The following is a 22025-nucleotide window of genomic DNA, read 5'->3' as shown; positions in this document are numbered from 1 at the left end:
GCCACCTCCAACTGGATCCCACCACCAAACACATTTTTGCTTTCCCCTCCCCCCCACCCCCGAATTTACCGCGTTCCGCAGGGATCATTCCCTACGCGATCCTTGCCCATTCATCCCTCCCCGCTCATTTCCTTCCTGGCACTTAGCCTTGAAAGCGGAACAAATGCTATACCTGCCCTACACATCCTTCCTCACTACCATTCAGGGCCCTAAACAGTCCTTCCAAGTAAGACGACACCTGAGTCTGTTGGGGTCACATACTATGTCCGGTGCTCCCGGTGTGGCCTCTTGTATATCGGTGAGACCCGACGTAGATTGGGAGACAGCTTTGCCGAGCAACTACGCTCCATTCGCCAGAAATGGGATCACCCAGAGGCCACTCATTTTAATTCCTCTTCCCATTCTGCTATGTCCATCCATGGCCTCCTCCAGTCGTAATAAGGCCACACTTAGGTTGGAGGACCAATACCTTATATTCCATGTGGGTAGCCTCCAACTTGATGGCATGAATATTGATTTCTCAATCATCCAGTAATGCCCTCCCGCACCCTCCCCCCTCTCATGTTAACTCCTTGCCTGCCTATTGCCTCCTGCATCCTCCCTTTTTTTTCTTCCATGGTCTTCTCTTTCTTTCACCAATCAACTTCCCAGCTCTTTACTTCATCGCTCCCCCTCCAAGTTTCACCTATCGCCTGGGGTTTCTCTCTCCCTTCCCTCCACCTTTCAAATTCACTCCTCAGCTTTTTTTCCTCCAGTCCAGCCAAAGGGTTTCGGCCTGAAATGTGGACTGTGCTTTTTTTTAACCATAGATGCTGCCTGGCCTGCTGAGCTCCTCCAGCATTTTGTGTATTGCTCAGATTTCCAGCATCTGCAGATTTTCTCTTGTTTGTGATGCAGCCTACACAGCCCCGTCTTCAAAAATGTAGAACATGGAACAGTACAGGGCAGGAATGGGCTATTCTACCTACAGTGTTGTGGCCAGGCAACTAAAAGGCAAATCAAGACACCTAAATACTAATCCCTCCATCTTCCTAACATCCAAATGCCTCTTAAAAGCTCTTATGAATTTGCCTCTACCACCATAGCAGGCAGTGCATTCCAGGTGGACACAACTCTGAGTAAAAAACTTGCCCCCTCACATCCCCTTTGAATCTACCTCCTCTCACCTTCAATGAATGCTCTTGGGTATTAGATATTTCAACCCTGGGAAATACATACTCTCCATCCACTCTATCTATGTCTCTCATAATCTCATAAACCTCTATCAAATCTCCCCTCAGCCTCTGCCTCTCCAGAGAAAACCAGGCAGCATCCAGGTAAACCTCCTCTGCACCCTCACAGCCTCAACATACTGGAGCAACTAGAACTGTACACAATACTCCAGATATGACCTAAACAGGTTTTTAATAAGTTGCAACATAACCTCCTAACTTTTGGACTCAATGCCTCGACTAATGAAAGCAAGTATTCCATAAGCCTCTTAACCACCTTCTCGACCTGTGTAGTCACTTTCAAGGAGCGATGAACTTGGACCCCAAGATCTCTCTGCTCAGCATCACTGTTAAGGACCTTGCCCTTAATAGTGTACTATCTCCTTGCGTTTGCCCTGCTGAGGTGCACCACCTTGCTATGAGAGAGGCTGCAATGAGACAATAGCAAAGGGGAAACACTAACAGTTATTTTGGAAAGACGGATAAAAAGCAAACAAACAAAACCCAAGTTGTTATGGGACTGGAAGTCAGGGAGTTGAGGAAATGAGGCTCATGTTCTAAGGACCCTAAGAAGAAGATTGTTTTTGTTGGCAAAGAAACAATAATGAGATGATGAGAAGGAAAATGAGAAACCGATCAGAGGGAGCATTTTAAGGAATTGAACTACAGGTGTAGAACAGCTCTGAATGGATGCAAGGCAAGTCTTGGGAGTCTGTAAGATGTATAACATCAAGTGAAGACAGCACTGTTATTGAAATCAGATTGAGTGATTGGGGAATTGAAAGATTGAACTCCGAAAGGTCAGAGTTCATGGCAAAAAGCTTAGGAAGAACAGGGAAGACACCTTGGCCATGGGCAATAGGAAGTGAGGATTTAAATAAAAATGTGTGAAGGACAGAAGAGAGCAAGGTGCTTCAACAAATGGTAGAAGTTATGGAATGTTTTAAGACTGATAAGACAATTATTGATAAGATCCTTTTCCCCATAGTCAGTAAAACACATAGAACATGATTAAAGTCACGCACAATCATTTTAATTTGTTACCAAATTATTATGAAAATAAAGAGAATATACATATTGAATTTACTCCTCAACCTGAACTACTAGCAGCATAGTGTTGAATTATCCTGAGGTTATACAGCACAGCAGTTCCTTTGACACACCGTGCATACTGATATCAAGTATTAGGTTAGATTAGTCTCTTGTCGTAAATACTGGGGTGCAGTTACATTTCTTGCCTGCATGAAACGGAGCAAATAGTGCACATAGGAATAATAAATAGGGTACCCAGTTATAATAATCTCATTTACCAATAGTTGGTCCACAGCCTTCTATACCTTGATGATTCAAGAGCTCATCCTGATCCATGAATGTTGTGAGTCTCTGCTTCCACACACCTCTCTTCTAACCCTTTTACCCCTCGCCGAACCTATGCCCTCCAGCTTTAGATGCCTCTCTTATGGGGAAATGTTTCCTACCACTAGTCTATATAAGCCCCTTATAATTTGGTATACTCTCCTGCTGTTTAAATTCCAGTCATAACAATTTTGCTGATCTACCCACTTACACAAATCCAAAGATCATATGTTTGGAAAGGTTGAAGCCCCTGCAGTTTTCTACCTCCCAGCCTTATCTGAGAACCCTACTGGTTTTCTCCTCAGCCAATTCCATCAGAATTCAATAGAATCAAGTTTAGTATCATTTACATAGGACGTAAATTGTTTTGTGGCAGCAGCACAGTGCAAAGACATAACAAATTACAAAATAAATAAATAGTACAGAAAAAACAGCAAGGCAGAGTTCAATGGTTCATGTACACTTTAAAAATCTGACAGCAGAGGGGAAGAAGTTGTTCCTGAATTGTTGAGCTGCAGCTTCATCAGTAAGAGGCAATGAGGAGGAGCACTGAAAGAAAAACATTGCAAGTTGAAGGAGGGGCTTAGGCGCAGAACAGCAGTGCTCCAGGAAGTACAGCCAGAGCAGGAGCCCAGACTTTGACATTTCTCACACACAAAAGGCAGCCAGGGTCTATGTTGCCTCTCAGTCTACTATTTCCCCACTCAGTTCCCCTTTCACATGCCTCTCAATTCCAGCCTGATTGATTCACCATCGACTTACACTAGAGATGATTTACAGACGCCAATTAACCCAACAACCACCATGTCTTTGGGGCGTGGAGCTACCGACAGTAACCCACAAGGGAAATGTCCAAACTCGATACAGACAACACCCAAGGTCAGAATTACACCGAAGCTGTGTGGGAGCTGTCTCTGTCTCTACCTGCGCCACTTACCAGTCAAACCTGTGAGTCCAAAGGACAAGTGTATTCACGCCAAGGACAGGTTGTCAAACACAATACAGCAAGTCAAGCAGCATTCAAAGAGGGGAATAAACAGTCTATATTTTGGGCTGAGACTTTCATTATCCTGTTGAACAGTCTCAGTCCTAAACATCGACTGTTGATTCCACTCCATACACGATGCCTGATTTGCCAAGTTGCTCCAACATTTTCTGTGCATTTGTCAAAATTTCCAGCATCTGCAGCATCTTGTGTTGAGGAACGATTGTCACCATGGATCAATACCCCAGTGCCATCTTTATGCAGGCTAGTAAAGGATCTGGACATGAAATGTTAATTGGTTCTCTTTCCACAGATGCTGCCTGACCTGCTGAGTGTTTCAAGCAGCTGTTTTCATATAAAGCAAGTACCCAGTTTCAGAACCTGCATATGCCCTACCAAAGTGCATTGTCAATGGAGCCTCAGGCAGCCTGGTGTTAAATTAAATCCACTTTGACAAGCAGTCCCTCAGCAAGACATCGTCGTAATATAACCAACACAAAGCCCATAAAAACAGAAAATAAGCACTGAAAGAAAAATAGAAATGTTGAAAGAACTCAGCCAGTCAAACAGCATCTGTGTGTCTATAGACACAGATTCCTTTTTTTGCTTTAAATGGAAACATTATGTTAGAATGGCAGAGCTTATTAGTTGAACAACCAAGGTAGTGAGTTTGTTCTTCCCTGGGTTCTGCAGGAACAGATCAACAAAGCACTGTTCCAAGGATGGTTATACATAGAGTAACAACCAACAGAGCTGTGAGCTTACTGCAACAGCTTTGAGAGTGAAGGGAGCTTTACTGTGTGTGTAACCGAGTTACATGTGGTCCAGCAGATATTTCTCACCTTGACAACCATAAACATACGATCAAGATATCAAACATAAGCATAACCAAAGTTATTAGAATTTGCAGGTAAAATACCTAGTGAAATTTTTGCTATTGACGTGATTTCACTGGCTGGAGGACGGCAGGGTTTTATAGGGATTTAAAATCCCCCTTGGATCCAGAATTGTTTTCATTTGCTGCATAATCTGCACTGCCACCCTGGGCTTACTGAAATAAATCAAGTCTTTCTTCTTAAAGCCTAAGCCATGCTCAGCACTGATGCTTCCATAATGCTGAGCTGTCCATTCATACAAGTAGGGCTCAATGTTATCTAGAAGCAGCTGATCTTGTGCTTGAGATACAATATTCAGATGCAAGTTTCCATCACCTACGGAGAGAAAAAGTATTGAAATGACAGTTTTAAATGTTGGTGACACTACGCCTTGCCTTTAAATGCCTACACCACCACTTTAAGCACACGTTGGGATGAAATGCCAATGCCCCAAGATGAGTTTTATCTGCATTGGAGGAACAGAGCAAAAACAGAATTTAAACCAATCTTTGGTAACTAAAGTGCTGAAACTTTGACCCCTTCCAGCACATCAATGAGTCTCACCTAGGTGCCCGTAGCCAACGACACGCTTTGCCCTCTCCCCCAGTCTCCTCTTCATATCAGTGACGATCGCGTAGATTTTCTCCAGTGGCAATGAGATGTCATATTTATATACGTAGCCATCACGAACCAGTGCCTCAGCGATCCGTTCCCGCAGAGCCCAGATTGCCTAAATGGGGGAACAAACTCTTCAGATTGCTCTGTATCTCCTGTCTAGTGGTACCGTCCTTCTCGGTCAGAGCTGTTAGCCCCTTGACAGAGTATGGCTGCAATGTGCTTCGCAATGGCACAGATGCAATAAGCTGAATATCATGTTTCTGCGTAAAGCATCACATTGATTGACCCATGTATCTCAATGGCACTTTTAGTTCCTCGACCAATTTGCAGATCAAACAGAGAGAACTTCAATACTTATTAATCAGAATCAGATTTAATATCACTGGTATATGTCATGGAATTTGTTGTTTTGTAGCAGCAGTACATTGCAATACACAATAATAAAAACTGTGAGTTGCAGTAGATATATAAAGTTAAATAAGTAACGCAAAAACAGAAAAAAAAGTAGAGGTAGTGTTCACGGGTTCAATGTCCATTCATAAATCTGATGGCAGAGGGGGAAAAGCTGTTCCTGAAGTGTGTGCCTTCAGGCTCCTGTACCTCCTCCCTGATGGTAGAATGAAAAGGGGCACGTCCTGGGTGACAGAGGTCCTTAACAATGGATGCTGCCTCTCTAAGGCATCAGTCCTTGAAGATGTCCTGGATGCTATGATGGAGCTGACAAAGTTTACAAATCTTTGCAGCTTACTTTAATCCTGTGCAGTAGCACCCCCCCCCCCCACCATACCAGAGGACGATGCAGCAGTTAGAATGCTTTCCATGGTACATCTGTAGAAATTTGCAAGTGTCTTTGGTGACATACCAAGCCTCCTCAAACTCCTAATGAAATATAGCTGCTGTTGTGCCTTCTTTGTATCTGCATTGATATGCTAGGTCCAGGATAGGGCCTCAGAGATGCTGGGATATTACGGGTCTACAGTAAGGAGCTGGATCTGTATTAATCAATACGAGAAATGTGGGAGACTGAGAAACTTCCAGAACTTACACCAGGCTGGCACTGAGTCTTACTTACTCAGTCTCTAGTTTACTCCTGATATTGCAGGGTTTGGGCAATCTATAAAGTGAAGGTTCACCCTAGTCCCACAGCTCACACATAACTGTGCTGTTGAGTCCCCTACTGAAAATGCTACCTCAAGACTTAGTGGACTGAATAAGCAGATAAACAATGTAGAAGCAACTTCAACATAGTCTGTTCAAAGGTAAACCAATGTATTGTTACTCCATTGAAGACAAAGGGCAGTAAGGCTGCTTGGGAGTGTGATGACAACCTGCTTCCCAACTGGCTGGGACTAAAATTATACTCTCTATTTTATTAATGATCATCTGTGATGTGTACATTTTAATTTACAGCTGACATCCAAAATCTTGCTTTAGTTTATAATGTGGCTGGAACATGACTGCGGATTCACTGGTTGAGACAGGTACTCTCACAATATTTAAGCAGCATCTGCAGAGCCCCTGAATTGCCAAGGCTATGGACCGAATGCTAGTTAGTGGGATCTGTCAGTCTGCATTGAACGGTACACTGAAGAGCCCATTTGTATCCTGTATGGTTCTATGATTTAGCAACAGAGTGTATCAGAATGGTCAATAGTAAAGATGATAGAGGTTTCAAAAGTAGATGAGGCAACAGTGGGGTCAAGTGAAGTTATGGAGGGAGGTATGGTCTGAAGCTCTAATATGACAAGATACTTGTTCAGGTTTAAAGATAGTTGGATTCCGCGGATACACAGAATAAAGACAGTCTTGTCAGCGCCTGGATGGAGGAACTTTCTGCATCTCAGTACTAGGTAACAGACAAGCAGTTCCTGACATTTGGCTACATTTGAAAACAATGAACTGTTTTCAAACTCCATAGAAAACCTCCAGACCAAGGTAATCCAACTCTTTAGGCCATGGACCAATGCCATTAAGCAAGGGGTCCATGGACCCCAAGTTGGGAACCCTTGCCATTCAGAACATAAAGACCAAAGTCAGGAACCCAAAGGTTGAGCATGGCGCGACAAGGATCCTTAGCTACCTGTATTTCAATGCAAGAAGTATCATAATAAGGTGGATGAGCTCAGGGCATGGATCAACACCTGGAATTATGACACTGTAGCCACTGGTGAGACTTGGCTGCAGGAGGGGCAGGACTGGCAGCTTAATATTCCAAAGTTCCATTGTTTTAGATGTGAAAGACTGGGAGGGGTGGCATTACTAGTTAGGGAAAATGTCACGGCAGTGCTCTATCAGGACAGACCAGAGAATTTATCTACTGTAACATTACAGGTGGAACTGAGCAATAAGAAAGGTATGACCATGTTAATGGGGCTACATTATAGACCACCCAACAATCCGAGGGATTTAAAGAAACAAATCTGTAGAGAGATCACAGGCTATTGCAAGAAATGCAAGGTTGTTACAGTAGGTGATTATAACTTGCCACATATTGACTGGGAATCCCATACTGTAAAAAGACTAGATGGGATAGCATTTGTCAAATGTGTTCAAGCAAGTTTCCTTAATCAGTACATAGAAGTCCCAACAACAGAACATGCAATACTGGATTTGCTATTAGGGAATGAGACAGGGCAGGTGACAGAAGTTTCTGTAGGGGAACATTTTTGCATCTAGTAACCACAATACCATTAGTTTCAAAGTAAATACGCATAAAGATAGATCTGGTCCACCGGTTGAGATTCCAAAATGCCAATTTTGATGGTATTAAAATAGATCTGGCAAGTGTGGACTAGGACAGGCTATTTTTTGACAAAGGTGTACTTGATAAGTGAGGGGCTTTTAAAAGTGAAATTTTGTGAGTACAAAGCTTGAATGTGCTTGTCATAATAAAACATAAAGATAATAGGTATAGAGAACCTTGGTTTTCATGATTTTGAGGCCCTGGTTAAGAGAAAAAAGGAGATGCAATGCTGGCCAGTGGTGTAGAGGCATCCACACCAGACTTCAAGGCGAGAGGTTCCAGGTTCGAAACTGGCCAGCTCCTTGCACGCTTTCCATTTGTGCTGGGTTGTGTGTGAAGCTAGCAACTCGGCCTTGTGAAAAACTGACAAATGCTAAAAAAAAAGACAAGGTTGTCATCTGATGCACCAAAGGCACAAAGAGGAACAGCAATATAGGCAGGTGGGAACAAATGAGGTGCTTATAGACTACAAGAAATGCAAGAGAACACTTAAGAAAGAAATCAGGAGGGCTAAAAGAAGGTATGTGGTTGCAGATAAGGTGAAAGAGAATCCCAAGGGATTCTACAGATATGTTAAGAACAAAAGGATTGCAAGGCACAAAATTGGTCCTCTGGAAGACCCGAATGGTAGTCCATGTGAAAAGCCAAAACAGATGGGGGAGATCTTATTTTTTTCTTGAATCTGTATTTACTCAGAAGGACACAGAGACTATAGAAGTGAGGCAAAGCAGCATCAACTTCATGGACCCTGTACAGATTGCAGAGGAGGCACTTGCTTTCCTGAGGCAAATCAGGGTGGATAAATCCCCAGGCCCTGACAAGGTGTTCCCTTGGACCCTATGGGAAGCAAGTGCAGAAATTGCCAGAGCCCTAGCAAAAATATTTAAATCAACCTTAGTGACAGGAGAGGTACCAGAGGAGTGGAGGATAGCCAATGTTCCTCTGTTTAAGAAAAGCTCTAAACATAAATCTGACATCAGTGGTGGGAAAGTTATTGGAAGGTATTCTGAGGGACTGGATATTTAAGTATTTGGATAGACATGGATGATTAAGGATAGTCAGCATGGCTTAGTGTGTGGTTAGTCGTCTAACCAATCTTAAAGAGTTTTCAGGGAAGTTACCAGAAAAATTTGATGAAGGCAAGGCAGCATGACAAGGTCCTGCATGGGAGGCTGGTCAAGAAGATTCTGTCACTCGGCATTCAAGATGAGATGGTATACTGGATTAGACATTGGCTTTGTGGGAGAGCCAGAAAGTGGTAGTAGACGGTTGCCTCTCTGACTGGAGGCCTGTGACTAGTGGTGTGCCGTAGGGATTGATGTTGGGTCTGTTGCTGTTTGTCATCTATGTCAATGACCTGGAAGATCATGTAGTTAACTGGATCAGCAAATTTGCAGATACCACCAAGATTGACGGTGTAGTGGACAGTGAGGGAGGCTAATTATGGTTTGCAGCGGGATCTAGACCAGCAGGATAAATGAGCTGAAAATGGCAGATGCAGATAAAATGCAAGATTTTGCACTTCGGTTGGACTATCCAGGGCACTGAGGAGTGTGATAGGACAAAGGGATCTGGGAATACAGGTCCATAATTCAATGAGAGTGAGGTCACAGGTAGATAGGGTCGTAAAGAAAGCTTTTGGTACATTGGTCTTCATAAATCAATGCATTGAGTACAGAAGATGGGATGTTATGTTGAGGTTGCATAAGAGATGTTGGTGAGGCCTAACTTGGAGTATCGTGTGCAGTTTTGGTCACATACCTACACTTGTTTAAAGTGTAAACAAGGTTGAAAAGAGTACAGAAAAGAATTACAAGGATGTTGCCAGGTCTGGAGGACCTGAGTTATAAGGAAAGATGGAACAGGTTAGGACTGTATTCCTTAGAACATAGAAGATTGAGAGGAGATCTGACAGAGGTGTGCAAAATTATGAGGGGTATAGATAGGGAAATGCAAGCAGGCTTTTTCAGCTGAGGTTGGGTGGGACCTCAAACAGAGGACATGGGTTAAGGGTGAAAGGTGAGAAGTTTAAGGGGAACATTAAAGAGGAAACTTCTTCACTCAAAGGGTCATGAGAGTGCAGAATTAGCTGCCAGTACAAGTGGTGGATGTGAGCTCAACTTCAATGTTTATGGAACGTTTGGATAGGTACATGGATGGTACGCGATGGAGGTCCCAGAGCAACTTAAATGATTTTGGCATGGACTAAATGGGCCAAAGGGCCTGCTTCTGTGCTGTACATCTCTGTGACTACACCACAAAACCCTCTCAACCAACCTGCATAATCCTGCTCACTACCCAAGTATATCACACCATGACCACTTTGCATAACATTATTTTTGTTCTAATTCTGTTCCTTCTTGTATTAGTTTGTATAACCTGTGTTAAATATATGTTTATCATATGAATGTTTTGTTCTAATGACATGTGCATCAGATGTTATCACAAGTATGTTTTTCATTGTACCTCTGCATACATGCATTTGTGCATTTGACAATACCCTCAACTTTGACTGGCTCTGACACAAACAAGAAGGGCATATACATCTGAAGTTGCTGAATTCAATGTTGATCCTGAGAAGGAAGCTGAACTGCTACTCCCCAGGTTTACATTGGGCTTCACTGGGAAAAAACATAGGTATTAGTTTTGATGTGGGATGGTGCATTAAAGTGATGGGCAGCTAGAAGCCTATGTAACTCAGTTCACTGGAGTGACACATCATCAAGGAACTCTAGCAGTCTCACCTTTCTTATTTTGAAAATTGTTTAACTGTGAACCCCTTGAATCTCCTTCCCAGTACCATCAACCACCATTGCTCTGAAACTGATTTATCCTCTAGCAGCAGTTTCCAATTCATCTTGTTGAATCACAATTGAATGCAGTAAAGCTGGCCTTACCCACATCTGGTTTGATTTTATCTGCCTTCATATCTTCCAATTGATTTTATTTTTAGACCAGTTTAAACTACTTTACCAATCACTCACACACAGAGTTCCTACATTCGGCAGTTCAACTGTGTGAATCTGGTAATCATGAACTAATAACTTTCACTCCTAAGTACCTAATCTGTATTTTCATGGAGTTCATCTTTTCACTGCAAAGTCAAAATCTACACGTTTATCCGATATAACACCTACACAATCTGGAACCACAGACCTTTCTTCCATATCCATTGATTCAATCAAACCTCCTCAGAACTGCAAAAAGACATCAAGGACATCTTCGAGAGCCAATGTTATAGAAGGTGACATTCATTACTAAGGACCCTCACCATCTACAACAGGCCCTTTCCTCATTACTACCATCAGGGAGGAGATACAGGAGCCTGAAGGCTCACAGTTTAACAATTCAGAAATTGTTCAATTTCTATAGAAATCTGGTTAGGCCATACTTGGAGTACTGTGTCCAGTTCTGGTCGCCTCACTATAGGAAGGATGTGGAAGTATTGGAAAGGGTACAGAGGCGATTTACCAGGATGCTGCCTGGTTTAGAGAGTATGGATTATGATCAGAGATTTTGGGAGCTAGGGCTTTACTCTTTGGAGAGAAGGAGGATGAGAGGAGACATGATAGAGGTATACAAGATAATAAGAGGAATAGATAGAGTGGATAGCCAGCGGCCCTTCCTCAGGGCACCACTGCTCAATACAAGAGGACGTGGCTTTAAGGTAGGCGGTGGGAAGTTCAAGGGGGATATAAGAGGAAGGTTTTTTACTCAGAGTGTGGTTGGTGCGTGGAATGCACTGCCTGAATCAGTGGTGGATGCAGATACACTCGTGAAGTTTAAGAGACTACTAGACAGGTATATGGAGGAATTTAAGGTGGGGGCTTATATGGGAGGCAGGGTTTGAGGGTCGGCACAACATTGTGGGCTGAAGGGCCTGTACTGTGCTGTACTATTCTATGTTCTATGTTCTAAACAGCTTCTTCTTCCCTTCCACCATCAGATTCCCAAACCGTTCATGAGCCCATCAGTATAACCTCATCATTTTTTGCACAATTTATTTTTGTACTTTTTAGTAATCTTATATCTTTGCACTGCATTACTGCCGCAAAACAGCAAATTGCATGTCATATAAGTCAGTAATTACAGATCTACTTTGGAATTTTTGAAGATGCCATGCCATATTGTTGGGCTAGATTAAAAAGCATTTCAGATAATACACATACAGCATAACAATACCAGACTAGCAGTGGTCTGAAAATTATCAGTAAAGTCAGCCAAATTGTGCTGGTTGCCTGACTAAGTCAATAGACAATAGACAATAGGTGCAGGAGTAGGCCATTCGGCCCTTTGAGCCAGCACCGCCATTCACTGTGATCATGGCTGATCATCCACAATCAGTATCCAGTTCCTGCTTTATCCCCATAACCTTTGATTGCACTATCTTTAAGAGCTCTATCCATCTCTTTTTTGAAAGCATCCAGAGACTTGGCCTCCACAGCCTTCTGGGGCAGAGCATTCCATATAGCCACCACTCTCTGGGTGAAAAAGTTTTTCCTCAACTCCGTTCTAAATGGCCTACCCCTAATTCTTAAACTGTGGCCTCTGGTTCTGGACTCACCCATCAGCGGGAACATGCTTCCTGCCTGCAGCGTGTCCAACCAATCCCTTAATAATCTTATATGTTTCAATAAGATCCCCTCTCAGCCTTCTAAATTCCAGAGTATACAAGCCCAGTCGCTCCAATCTTTCAACATATGACAGTCCCACCATCCCAGGAATTAACCTTGTGAACCTACGCTGCACTCCCTCAATATCAAGAATGTCCTTCCTCAAATTTGGAGACCAAAACTGCACACAGTACCCCAGGTGTGGTCTCACCAGGGCCCTGTACAGCTGCAGAAGGACCTCTTTGCTCTTATACTCAATTCTCCTTGTTATGAAGGCCAGCATGCCATTAGCTTTCTTCACTGCCTGCTGTACTTGCATACTTGCTTTCAGTGACTGATGTACAAGAACACCTAGATCTCGTTGTGCTTCCCCTTTTCCAAACTTGACTCCATTTAGATAATAATCTGCCTTCCCGTTCTTACCATCAAAGTGAATAATCTCACATTTATCCACATTAAACTACATCTGCCATGCATCTGCCCACTCACCCAGCCTGTCCAAGTCACCCTGCATTCTCATAACATCCTCCTCACATTTCACGCTGCCTCCCAGCTTTGTGGCATCAGCAAATTTGCTAATGTTACTTTTAATTCCCTCATCTAAATCATTAATATATTTTGTAAACAGCTGCGGTCCCAGCACTGAACCCTGCGGTACCCCACTGGTCACCGCCTGCCATTCCGAAAGGGACCCGTTCATCGCTACTCTTTGTTTTCTGTCAGCCAGCCAATTTTCAATCCATGTCAGTACTCTGCCCCCAATACCATGTGCCCTAATTTTGCCCACTAATCTCCTATGTGGCACCTTATCAAAGGCTTTCTGAAAGTCCAGGTACACTGCATCCACTTGCTCTCCCTTGTCCATTTTCATAGTTACATCCTCAAAAAATTCCAGAAGATTAGTCAAGCACAATCTCCCCTTCGTAAATCCATGCTGCTGACTCGAACCGATCCTGTTACTGCTATCCAGATGTGTCGGAATTTCATCTTTTATAATTGACTCCAGCATCTTTCCCACCACTGACGTCAGGCTAACCGGTCTATAATTCCGTTTTCTCTCTTCCTCCTTTCTTGAAGAAAGGGACAATATTAGCCACCCTCCAATCCACAGGAACTGACCCTGAATCTATAGAACATTGGAAAATGATTACCAATGCATCCACGATTTCTAAAGCCACCTCCTTAAGTACCCTGGGATGCAGACTATCAGGTCCCGGGGACTTATCAGCCTTCAGACCCAACAGCCTATCCAACACCATTTCCTGCCTAATATAAATTTCCTTCAATTCATCCATTACCCTAGGTCCTTTGGCCACTATTACATCTGGGAGATTGTTTGTGTCTTCCCTAGTGAAGACAGACCCAAAGTACCTGTTCAACTCGTCTGCCATTTCCTTGTTCCCCAAAATAAATTCACCTGCTTCTGTCTTCAAGGGCCCAATTTTGGTCTAACTATTTTTTTTCCTTTTCACATACCTAAAGAAGCTTTTACTATCCTCCTTTATATTCTTGGCTAGTTTACCTTTGTACCTCATTTTTTTCTCCGCGTATTGCCTTTTTAGTTCCTTCTGTTGCTCTTTAAAAGTTTCCCAATCCTCCGGCTTCCCACTCGTCTTTGCTATGTTATATTCCTTCTCTTTTATTTTTATGCTGTCCATTACTCCCCTTGTCAGCAATGGCCTCCCCTTAGGATCTTTCTTCCTCTTTGGAACGAGTCTTTCCATTTTGAACAAATACATTATTTTTCAGTCAAGATCAGGAGGAACTCTACCTTTATCTTATTTTCCTCGGTTGCAATAGTGCCATCGGTCACCAGACCAGAGTTCATGATCTTCTCCAGGAACCAATTTAGCTTTTCCTGATCATGATTATTGTTGGATCCCGATGTTTCTATCAAGATGTAAAATGGTGCCTCTGGAACAGGGTGAATAGAACACAGTAACATTATTGAATAGCAAGAAGTAGGGATAAGAAGAAATATGCTCAGGCAAAATATACAGGGGAAGGGAAGTTGTTGAGGGGGATGAACTGATAGAAATTGCACCCTTTGTAGCTAGCAGTGAATGCACCAAAAGAAAAGCAACTGTATGAGGTGCTCTGCTTCTCAAATTCAGCTCCATTTAACTCAATGGAACCAAGTTTAAGGATGATAGTCGACGAAGGCAATGAGGACTGAAAATATGGCTGATAAATCTTCTACATCATAGTTTTGTAAACACCATTCCAACTGATACACAATAGTAACAAAGGTCTTCTTAGTTTTCTTAGCAACAACCAGCAGAGATGGCACACCAGCTGAGTCAGTCTGGATGCAGGACAAAGGAACAGCAAGCAGTCTTCCCTGGATTTGTGCCCAGGGTTCACAGGGATCAGTGGAAATCTGCCCAAGCGCTGCCCAAGACAGACTGCTGACCCATCTTAGCTAGGACACTTGAACTTTACTCAAATGGCAGAGCAAGAAATCAGAACGCCATTTCTAAAGATCAGAATTTAATGATTTGAATTCTGCGAATAGTTTGAAATTTGTCACCCCTTCAAAGTTCAGAGGCCAGATCTAACACACAGCTGCTGCATACATGCACCAAGAATGAAGTGAAGTCCAACTCAAGGGAAGACAGAATGTGGAAAATCAATGGAGAAAGAAACGGTTGTTTCTGTTAATGAAAATAGATAAGAAAGAAATACTTCTGATTATAGAGAATATCGACACAGAAGTTGTGTATCAATAAGTGTACACAAACACCCAACCACTCACACACGCAAAGTTATAGTCATTAATGCAAGGTAAACTTTCAAGCTTTGGTGTGAAATACCAATTTCTCTTACAAACAGAATTGCCAACTTTTTAAATCCAAAATGTATTTTTACATTTGACATAAAGAAACAATCACTGGCACTTTAGAAACTGTACAGAGCATGTTAAGTTTTGGCTAACTGAAGTTGCAGACAAGTTTAGCATAATTACTCTACTTTGCAATTTTCATTTTCTCTCTGAGCTTCTATGCCTTTGTTTTTAAGCAAACCTGTTTGTTTTTAACATTGTTAAGCTGCATTGCTGCTTTTAATAACTTGTGATACTATATATAAAGATCCTGTAATCCTCTGCCCCACCTAGACATTTATTATTTGAGTATCTAACTCCCCTATTCTTCTTGATAAAATCTGTCTGTTATACATTTATTCTACAAGTTTATTCATAACCTTCTACACATTGGCACCTTTCTCTATAAGAGTTACACCCCTATTTAATGTCATTCACTAACTTTGAAATTGTATTTCTAATTCCAGATTCTTTTGTAGATAATGAATTGGAATTGAAATTGGTTTACCATGGTCACTTGTACCAGGATGTAGTGAAAAGCTTTTGCTTGTATGCTGCCAGATCACTCCATATATAGTACGCTGAGGTAATATAAGAAAAAGCAGAATGCAGAATGTAATGTTACGGTTACAGAGAAAGCATAGTGAGGGTAAACAAATAAACTGCAGGTATCAATACATTCTAATAGCTTTTTATTACATCAATTTCTTTGAGTAAGGATTGCATTGACTTTGCAAGCATCTATATTAAGCTAATATTGTATCCTGAACTTGAATCATCTCCCTTTTTATATATATTAAGTACACTTGCTGGTTTGTCCTTGACACTATTTTCAGGTGTTTTTAAAATATTTTTAATGCTTATGCTACTACTTCTATATCTAAAATTTACAGATAGAATCCATCAAGGCAGGAGGAGAAGATGGCAGCTCTCCGGTTAAATGATATTGCCTCTGTTAAATAGGGGCTGTGGACAATTCTGATTTGACGGAGACAGACGTGAAAGCACAGAGGAACATCTGGAGAAATTTCTGAAACGCTGGTTCACTGCCGCTGTTACTGGGCAATCGAGAATCTTCCGGAGGGAAGGCCCCAAAATCCCCAGCTTTGCCCGCTGCTGGCGACCGAGGCTGAGGTCGAATCGTTCGGATAGAGATGGTGCTCGGTACTCAGTGTCGGAGAGCTGATCGGAGGCTCGCAGTTTTTGGATGACTCAGAGTTGGACCGTGGTCGGGCATGGCAGGGAGAGTTTTCTTCCTTCTCCCGCCTGCGTGAGATGTGGGACATTCGAGAGACTTTGAACTTTTTTACTGTGCCATGGCCTGTTCTTCATCAAGTTATGGTATCGTTGCACTGTTGTAACTATATGTTATAATTATGTGGTTTTTGTTAGTTTTTCAGTCTTGGTCTGTCCTGTGTTTTTGTGATATCACACCGGAGGAATATTGTATCATTTCTTAATGCATGCATTACTAAATGACAATAAAAGAGGACTGCGTGTCTTCATAATCTAATCTAATAATCTAATCAAGGACACTGACATATTTCAATACAAGCTTGATTAGTTTATCTGTGATCTCCATCCTCTATTTATTTTGTATTCCTTCTTCTAACTCTCCTTCTGCTCTTCTGTTCCTCTGAGGCACACTAATTATTCAATATTGGTGGCATTATCAACATGCTTACTGTGCGTTAGCACTTTCTACGTTATTTCTTAATGACACAGAAAGAAGCCACTTCAGCTTCACTGAGAAATCCTATTCCCCCCCTATATTTTTCACTAGCCTATTCTCCTCATATTCCCCAATTCTACATGCAAATACACAATTAGGAAAATATGGTATATAGTGGCCAACTAACCTAATAACAAATCTTTGAGGAAACTGGAGCACCCAGGAGAAACTCACATGGTCACAGGAAGAACGTTCAAATTACACAGAGACAGCCCAGACATCAGGACTTATCCCGAGTCTCAGGAGCTGTGAAACAGAAGCTCCACTGGTTACATGACAGTGCTGCCCACTTAGAGGACCTATCCTAACCTTTATTTATATTACCACATTTCACTGGTCTTGTCTGTCCTGTGATAATTTATTTGCATGGTTCCATTTCAGTTATTTTTAAAAATTCATTTACTAGCTTCTTTGTCATTCGGTATAGTCAATACCATATACTTGGTATATGTCTTGTTCCCTCAATTTACACTTGTCTTCACTTCTTTTTTCAAGTATGCTGCTTTATTATTAGTTAATTATTATTTATCAGGAGATACATTTTTCTAAACTCTAATGTAACATTTAAAATAATTTCCCACTCCCTCTCTGCCTCCCAAGTCTCCAATTGTTTGCCCTCAGCTCTATCATCACCTCAAAAAGCATTTTTTCCCAATCCATCTTTCTCTGTACACACATCTGTGTTATTACGCATATGAATCAGAATCAAGTTTAATATCACCAGCATATCCTATGAAATTGGTTAACTTTGCGGCAGTAGGACAATGCAATACATAATATAGAAAACAGAACTGAATCACAGTAAATATATATTATATATATTAAACAGTTAAAATAAGTTGTGCAAAACCAGAAATTAAAAAAGTAGTAGGGTAGTGTCCATTCGGAAATCGGATGGCAGAGGGGAAGAAGCTGTTCCTGAATTGCTGAGTGTGTGCCTGCAGGCTTCTGTACCTGATGGCAACAATAAGAGGGAAAGTCCGGGGTGGGTCCTTAATGATGGACGCCACCTTTCTGAGGCACTGCTCCTTGAAGATGTCTTGAATACTACAGAAGCTGGTACCCAAGATGGAGCTGGCAAGTTTTACAGTTCTCTGCAGCTTACTTTAATCCTGTGCAGTAACCCCACCCCAGCCCCATACCAGACAGTGATGCCGTCAGTCAGAATGCTCTTCACGGTACAACTGCAGAGGTTTGAGTGTAATTATGTAAGTATGTATAATTTGATTTTTTAAACTCTCTAAATAATAAACTAAGCATTAAGCTTCAACTGTTTGGTCTCTACTTACGTTCAATGCTGACTGAAGAGAGAATGTGGTGCGGTGAAGTCTACCAAGTGCATTGATAGATATAAACGGACAGATATTTTACATTTAATGTACACACAAACATCAGTAAGTGCCTTAAAGCTACCAATATCCAGCTAACTGTTATTACTGAGAAATGTAATACCCTGGTTGAATTACTTTTTCCCTCAGTTTTTTTGTTGGTATATTTCTACTTAATTGAGCTCTCTGCAGAAATCAATGATATCTTCTGTTTTCATTTTAATGATGGGCGTCAATCACTAAGGATCCCCATCACCTAGGACATGCCCTCTTCTCGTTGTTACCGTCAGCAAGGGGGCACAGAAGCTTGAAGGCACACACTCAGAGATTCAGAACAGCTTCTTCCCCTCCCCCATACACACTGATCACATGAAGACTACCTCACTGATGTTATTTCTTTGCATGATTTTTAATTTAACTATTTAATACACATATACATATTTACTGTAATTGATTTACTGATCTTTTCCCTATATTATCATGTATTGCATTGTACTGCTGCCACTGTTAACAAATTTCATGATATACTAAACCTGATTCTGATTTGACCTGCTTCTAATATACTGCAATGGAATAGTACAAGAATCATTAAAGGTCATGCAAAATGTTCTCTTGACATTCGTAGACACAACTGTGAGTTCTCTCAAAAGATACCATGTAGCCCTGGCTATAGCACAAATTCACATTTAGTACAATGGGTAAATAAATTGCTTGATGTTCAATTCAGGACCTTTATTGTCAAAGTATTTATGAAGATCAACATGTATAAATCTCAGGCTGTTTGAGAAATTCATTGTATGGTGCAACATGCTAGCCTTGACAGAAATGCCCAGATTCTAGGCACAAGAATCTGAAATGGTATATTTTCTGCACATACTGAATATTCTTTGAAATGACTGAAAAGGGGTAAAAAAAACTCATTGTCTGAAAAAAAAGACTGCCGGCGATGCTGGCGTTGGAGAAAGTCCAGGAGAAGGTCACGATAATGATTCCAGGAATGATAGGGTTTATGCATGAGGATGTTTGATGGCTCTGGGTCTGTCTTTGCTGGGGTTTAGGGATCTCACTGAAACCTACAGAACACTGAAAGGCCTAGATAGAGTGGATGTGGAGAGTCAGGACCAGAGGGGACAGCCTCAGAATAGAGGGATATCCCTTTAAATTAGAGATGAAAAGGAATTCTTCACCCAGGTGGTGGTGACTCTGTGGAATTCATTGCCACAGATGACTGTAGAGGCCAAGTCATTGTGTATATTTAAAGTGGAGGATCATTAGTAAAGATGTCAAAGGATATGGGGAGAAGACAGGAGAATGGGGTTGAGAGGGATAATAAATCAGCCATGATAGAATGGCAGAACAGACTCAATGGGCCAAATGGCCTAACTGTGCTCCTATGCCTTATGGTTTAATATTACAAATAACAATAATACCATCCACAAGCATCTTGACAATAGACATCTCACAGAGATGTACATAAATGTCACAAAAGCAAGGTGAAAAGTACAGTAAAAAGGTTTGTAAGAATATTTTGATCCACTTTATATCATAATGACAAATGAAATGTAATTATACAGTTTCTGAAAAATGATGTAAAATTAACTGAATTAATAAAAGGAGCTTGGTAATTTAGGCCGAATTAGAAGTTATTTTTAAAATTCAGACAGCATTAACTAAATTATTCTGTTGCTGCAGTTATGAATACAGTTCATATGGTCAAGTGAACTGAGAAATTATGATGCCTATACAAACTCACCATACTGCCAGTAAAAAGAAGTCAGTAACTTGCATCAGATGTTATCACATCACTTTGCTCTGAAATCTTAGTACCATCAGCCCAAAAGAAATAAATTGCTCCTTTAGGTTGTCGTTACTATTGTCACCATCATCCCATAATGCCATTTAATTAAACGGAAGAGGAAGTGTGATTGGCTGAGATCTTATCGAATGTCTAAGCATACTTAAGGCTCTTCCTCTTCTGACGGAAGCCAACTACTGTAACAATAGTTATGACTGCTGGAATATTTGGTTTCATGAACCCAGGGACTCCACTGAGAAACCTACAGTTAATCCTATTTAACACCCTTTTCCCATCTTACCTCGTAATGGATTTGTCAGTTTTAGATGCTCGTAGACAATCTCTCTACACCCGTAATCCATGAACTCAAATGCAGAGAGAATTTCACCCAACATGCCTTTGGATTCCTTGAATATGTCCAAGAGTTTGTCAAAATCATCACAACCTTGAGACACAGAACAGAGTATTATTGTGTATGTTTTGTAAGGAAATAAATTATTTGTATTCCTAATATAGAGGAAGTAAGTTACTTATATTCCTAATATAGAGGAAATAAAGTATAGAATATATACTTCATAAAGCTTTCGTATTTATTTTACTGTGGTAGCATATTTATTTTGCAATATCATGTGCTTACTGCACGGATCTTCACTACTTTATCTGACTCTTTATGAAGTGTATTACTTAAAATAGCTGGAGGCAAACTGCATTTGATAATCACTGCCATTCATTTGAGGTCACACACATTTAGCTGTTGTAAAGGGTTTGAGGGATAAGACAATGAAAAACATACACAACATTTCCAAATCAGAATGTTATGTAGTCTGCAGATATTATAACCAATAAAACAAAACATCTTCCCAGGCTTTCTGGATAAACATGATCTATCTTGCCTTTACCTAGAAGAACTACGTTGACAGAGGTTGGCTTCCTTGGACACAAGATGGACACAGCTGTGATTATTCCAAGAGTTCCTTCAGATCCAATAAAAAGCTGTTTAAGATCATAGCCTGTGTTGTCTTTGCGAAGTGATGTTAGACAGTTCAAGATCGTTCCATCTGCAAGTGCCTATCAGCAGAAACAAAGTGTGAAGTAATGAGATATCAGTAAATCGCTCATGGGTATCACAAGAAATCAAAAATGTTCAAGAGCTTCACATTGTTGCTGAAGAGTGATGATGAGAGAGGCATAAAGAGAGAGAGCACAGAAACAGTCCTTTCAGCCCAGTGAATCCAATCAAGCATCAAACACTCATTCAGAGATTCATTTCTGTTTGTATTCTCCTCATCAACTCCCTCCAGATTCTACCACTCACCTACACACTAGGGACAGCTTACCACAGCCAATTAACCTACCAATCCGCATGTCTTGATGTGTGGGGAGAACTGGAGCACCGAGAGGAAACCTATGTGGTCACAGTGACCACATGCAAACTCCACACAGACAGCACTGCCAATATTCAGGCTCACAATAGTCCTCTCTGTCACCGTCTGTAAACCTCTTTCGTTCTATTACTCTTGATGATACCACTTTTTCAATGAAGATTTTATTTCTGAAGGGAATGAACACAGTTGCAAAGTTAACATTTGGATATTTTTGGTAATTCCAAATCTGCCTCACCTAATTGCTTATCTTCCCATTTTGATCATTTAAGTTTAAAAATTTTGACTCTAGCTTTGAATTTAATTTACACCACTCTCAAATTAAATCTGAAATTCTTCTATATTGTGATCACTCTTTAATGTTTATTTACATTAACGTTACTAGTTAACTTTGATCTCCACATGGTGTAACAGTCTAAAACAGGGGTGGCCAACCTTTTATATCCCATGCGTCAATGTTTTTACGCACAAGTTCAGATGCGCCATACAACTCTTATACTCCCACAATTCTTGTAAAAATATATTAATATAGAACTCCTGCGTGAAAAATTTGACACATGGAATTT

General features: G+C 41.1%; 1 protein-coding gene and 1 long non-coding RNA gene across 5 annotated transcripts in view; one reads left to right on the top strand and one right to left on the bottom strand.

The window, feature by feature from the left end:
• Positions 1–16691, top strand: part of LOC140196505 (uncharacterized) — a 122180-nt gene extending 105489 nt beyond the window's left edge. The window contains exon 4 of one of the 2 annotated variants that reach the window (XR_011885724.1): positions 16116–16691. This is a non-coding gene — a long non-coding RNA (uncharacterized lncRNA). The remainder of the gene's footprint in view (positions 1–16115) is intronic. The other variant, XR_011885725.1, reaches the window with a different exon arrangement.
• Positions 2223–22025, bottom strand: part of d2hgdh (D-2-hydroxyglutarate dehydrogenase) — a 36806-nt gene continuing 17003 nt past the window's right edge. For 2 of the 3 annotated variants that reach the window (XM_072255815.1, XM_072255817.1), the window contains 5 exons: positions 20977–21145; positions 20379–20522; positions 14173–14315; positions 4992–5157; positions 2223–4763 (listed from right to left, as the gene is read on the bottom strand). In XM_072255815.1, the coding sequence (XP_072111916.1) occupies positions 4501–4763; positions 4992–5157; positions 14173–14315; positions 20379–20522; positions 20977–21145 (885 nt within the window). In that variant the 3' untranslated portion in view covers positions 2223–4500. The remainder of the gene's footprint in view (positions 4764–4991; positions 5158–14172; positions 14316–20378; positions 20523–20976; positions 21146–22025) is intronic. The other variant, XM_072255816.1, reaches the window with a different exon arrangement.

Source organism: Mobula birostris, chromosome 4 (assembly GCF_030028105.1).
Source record: "Mobula birostris isolate sMobBir1 chromosome 4, sMobBir1.hap1, whole genome shotgun sequence".
NCBI classification, from domain to species: Eukaryota; Metazoa; Chordata; class Chondrichthyes; order Myliobatiformes; family Myliobatidae; genus Mobula; species Mobula birostris.
The sequence above is the reverse complement of the archived record's forward strand: the minus strand, read 5'-3'. Positions and strand labels throughout refer to the sequence as shown.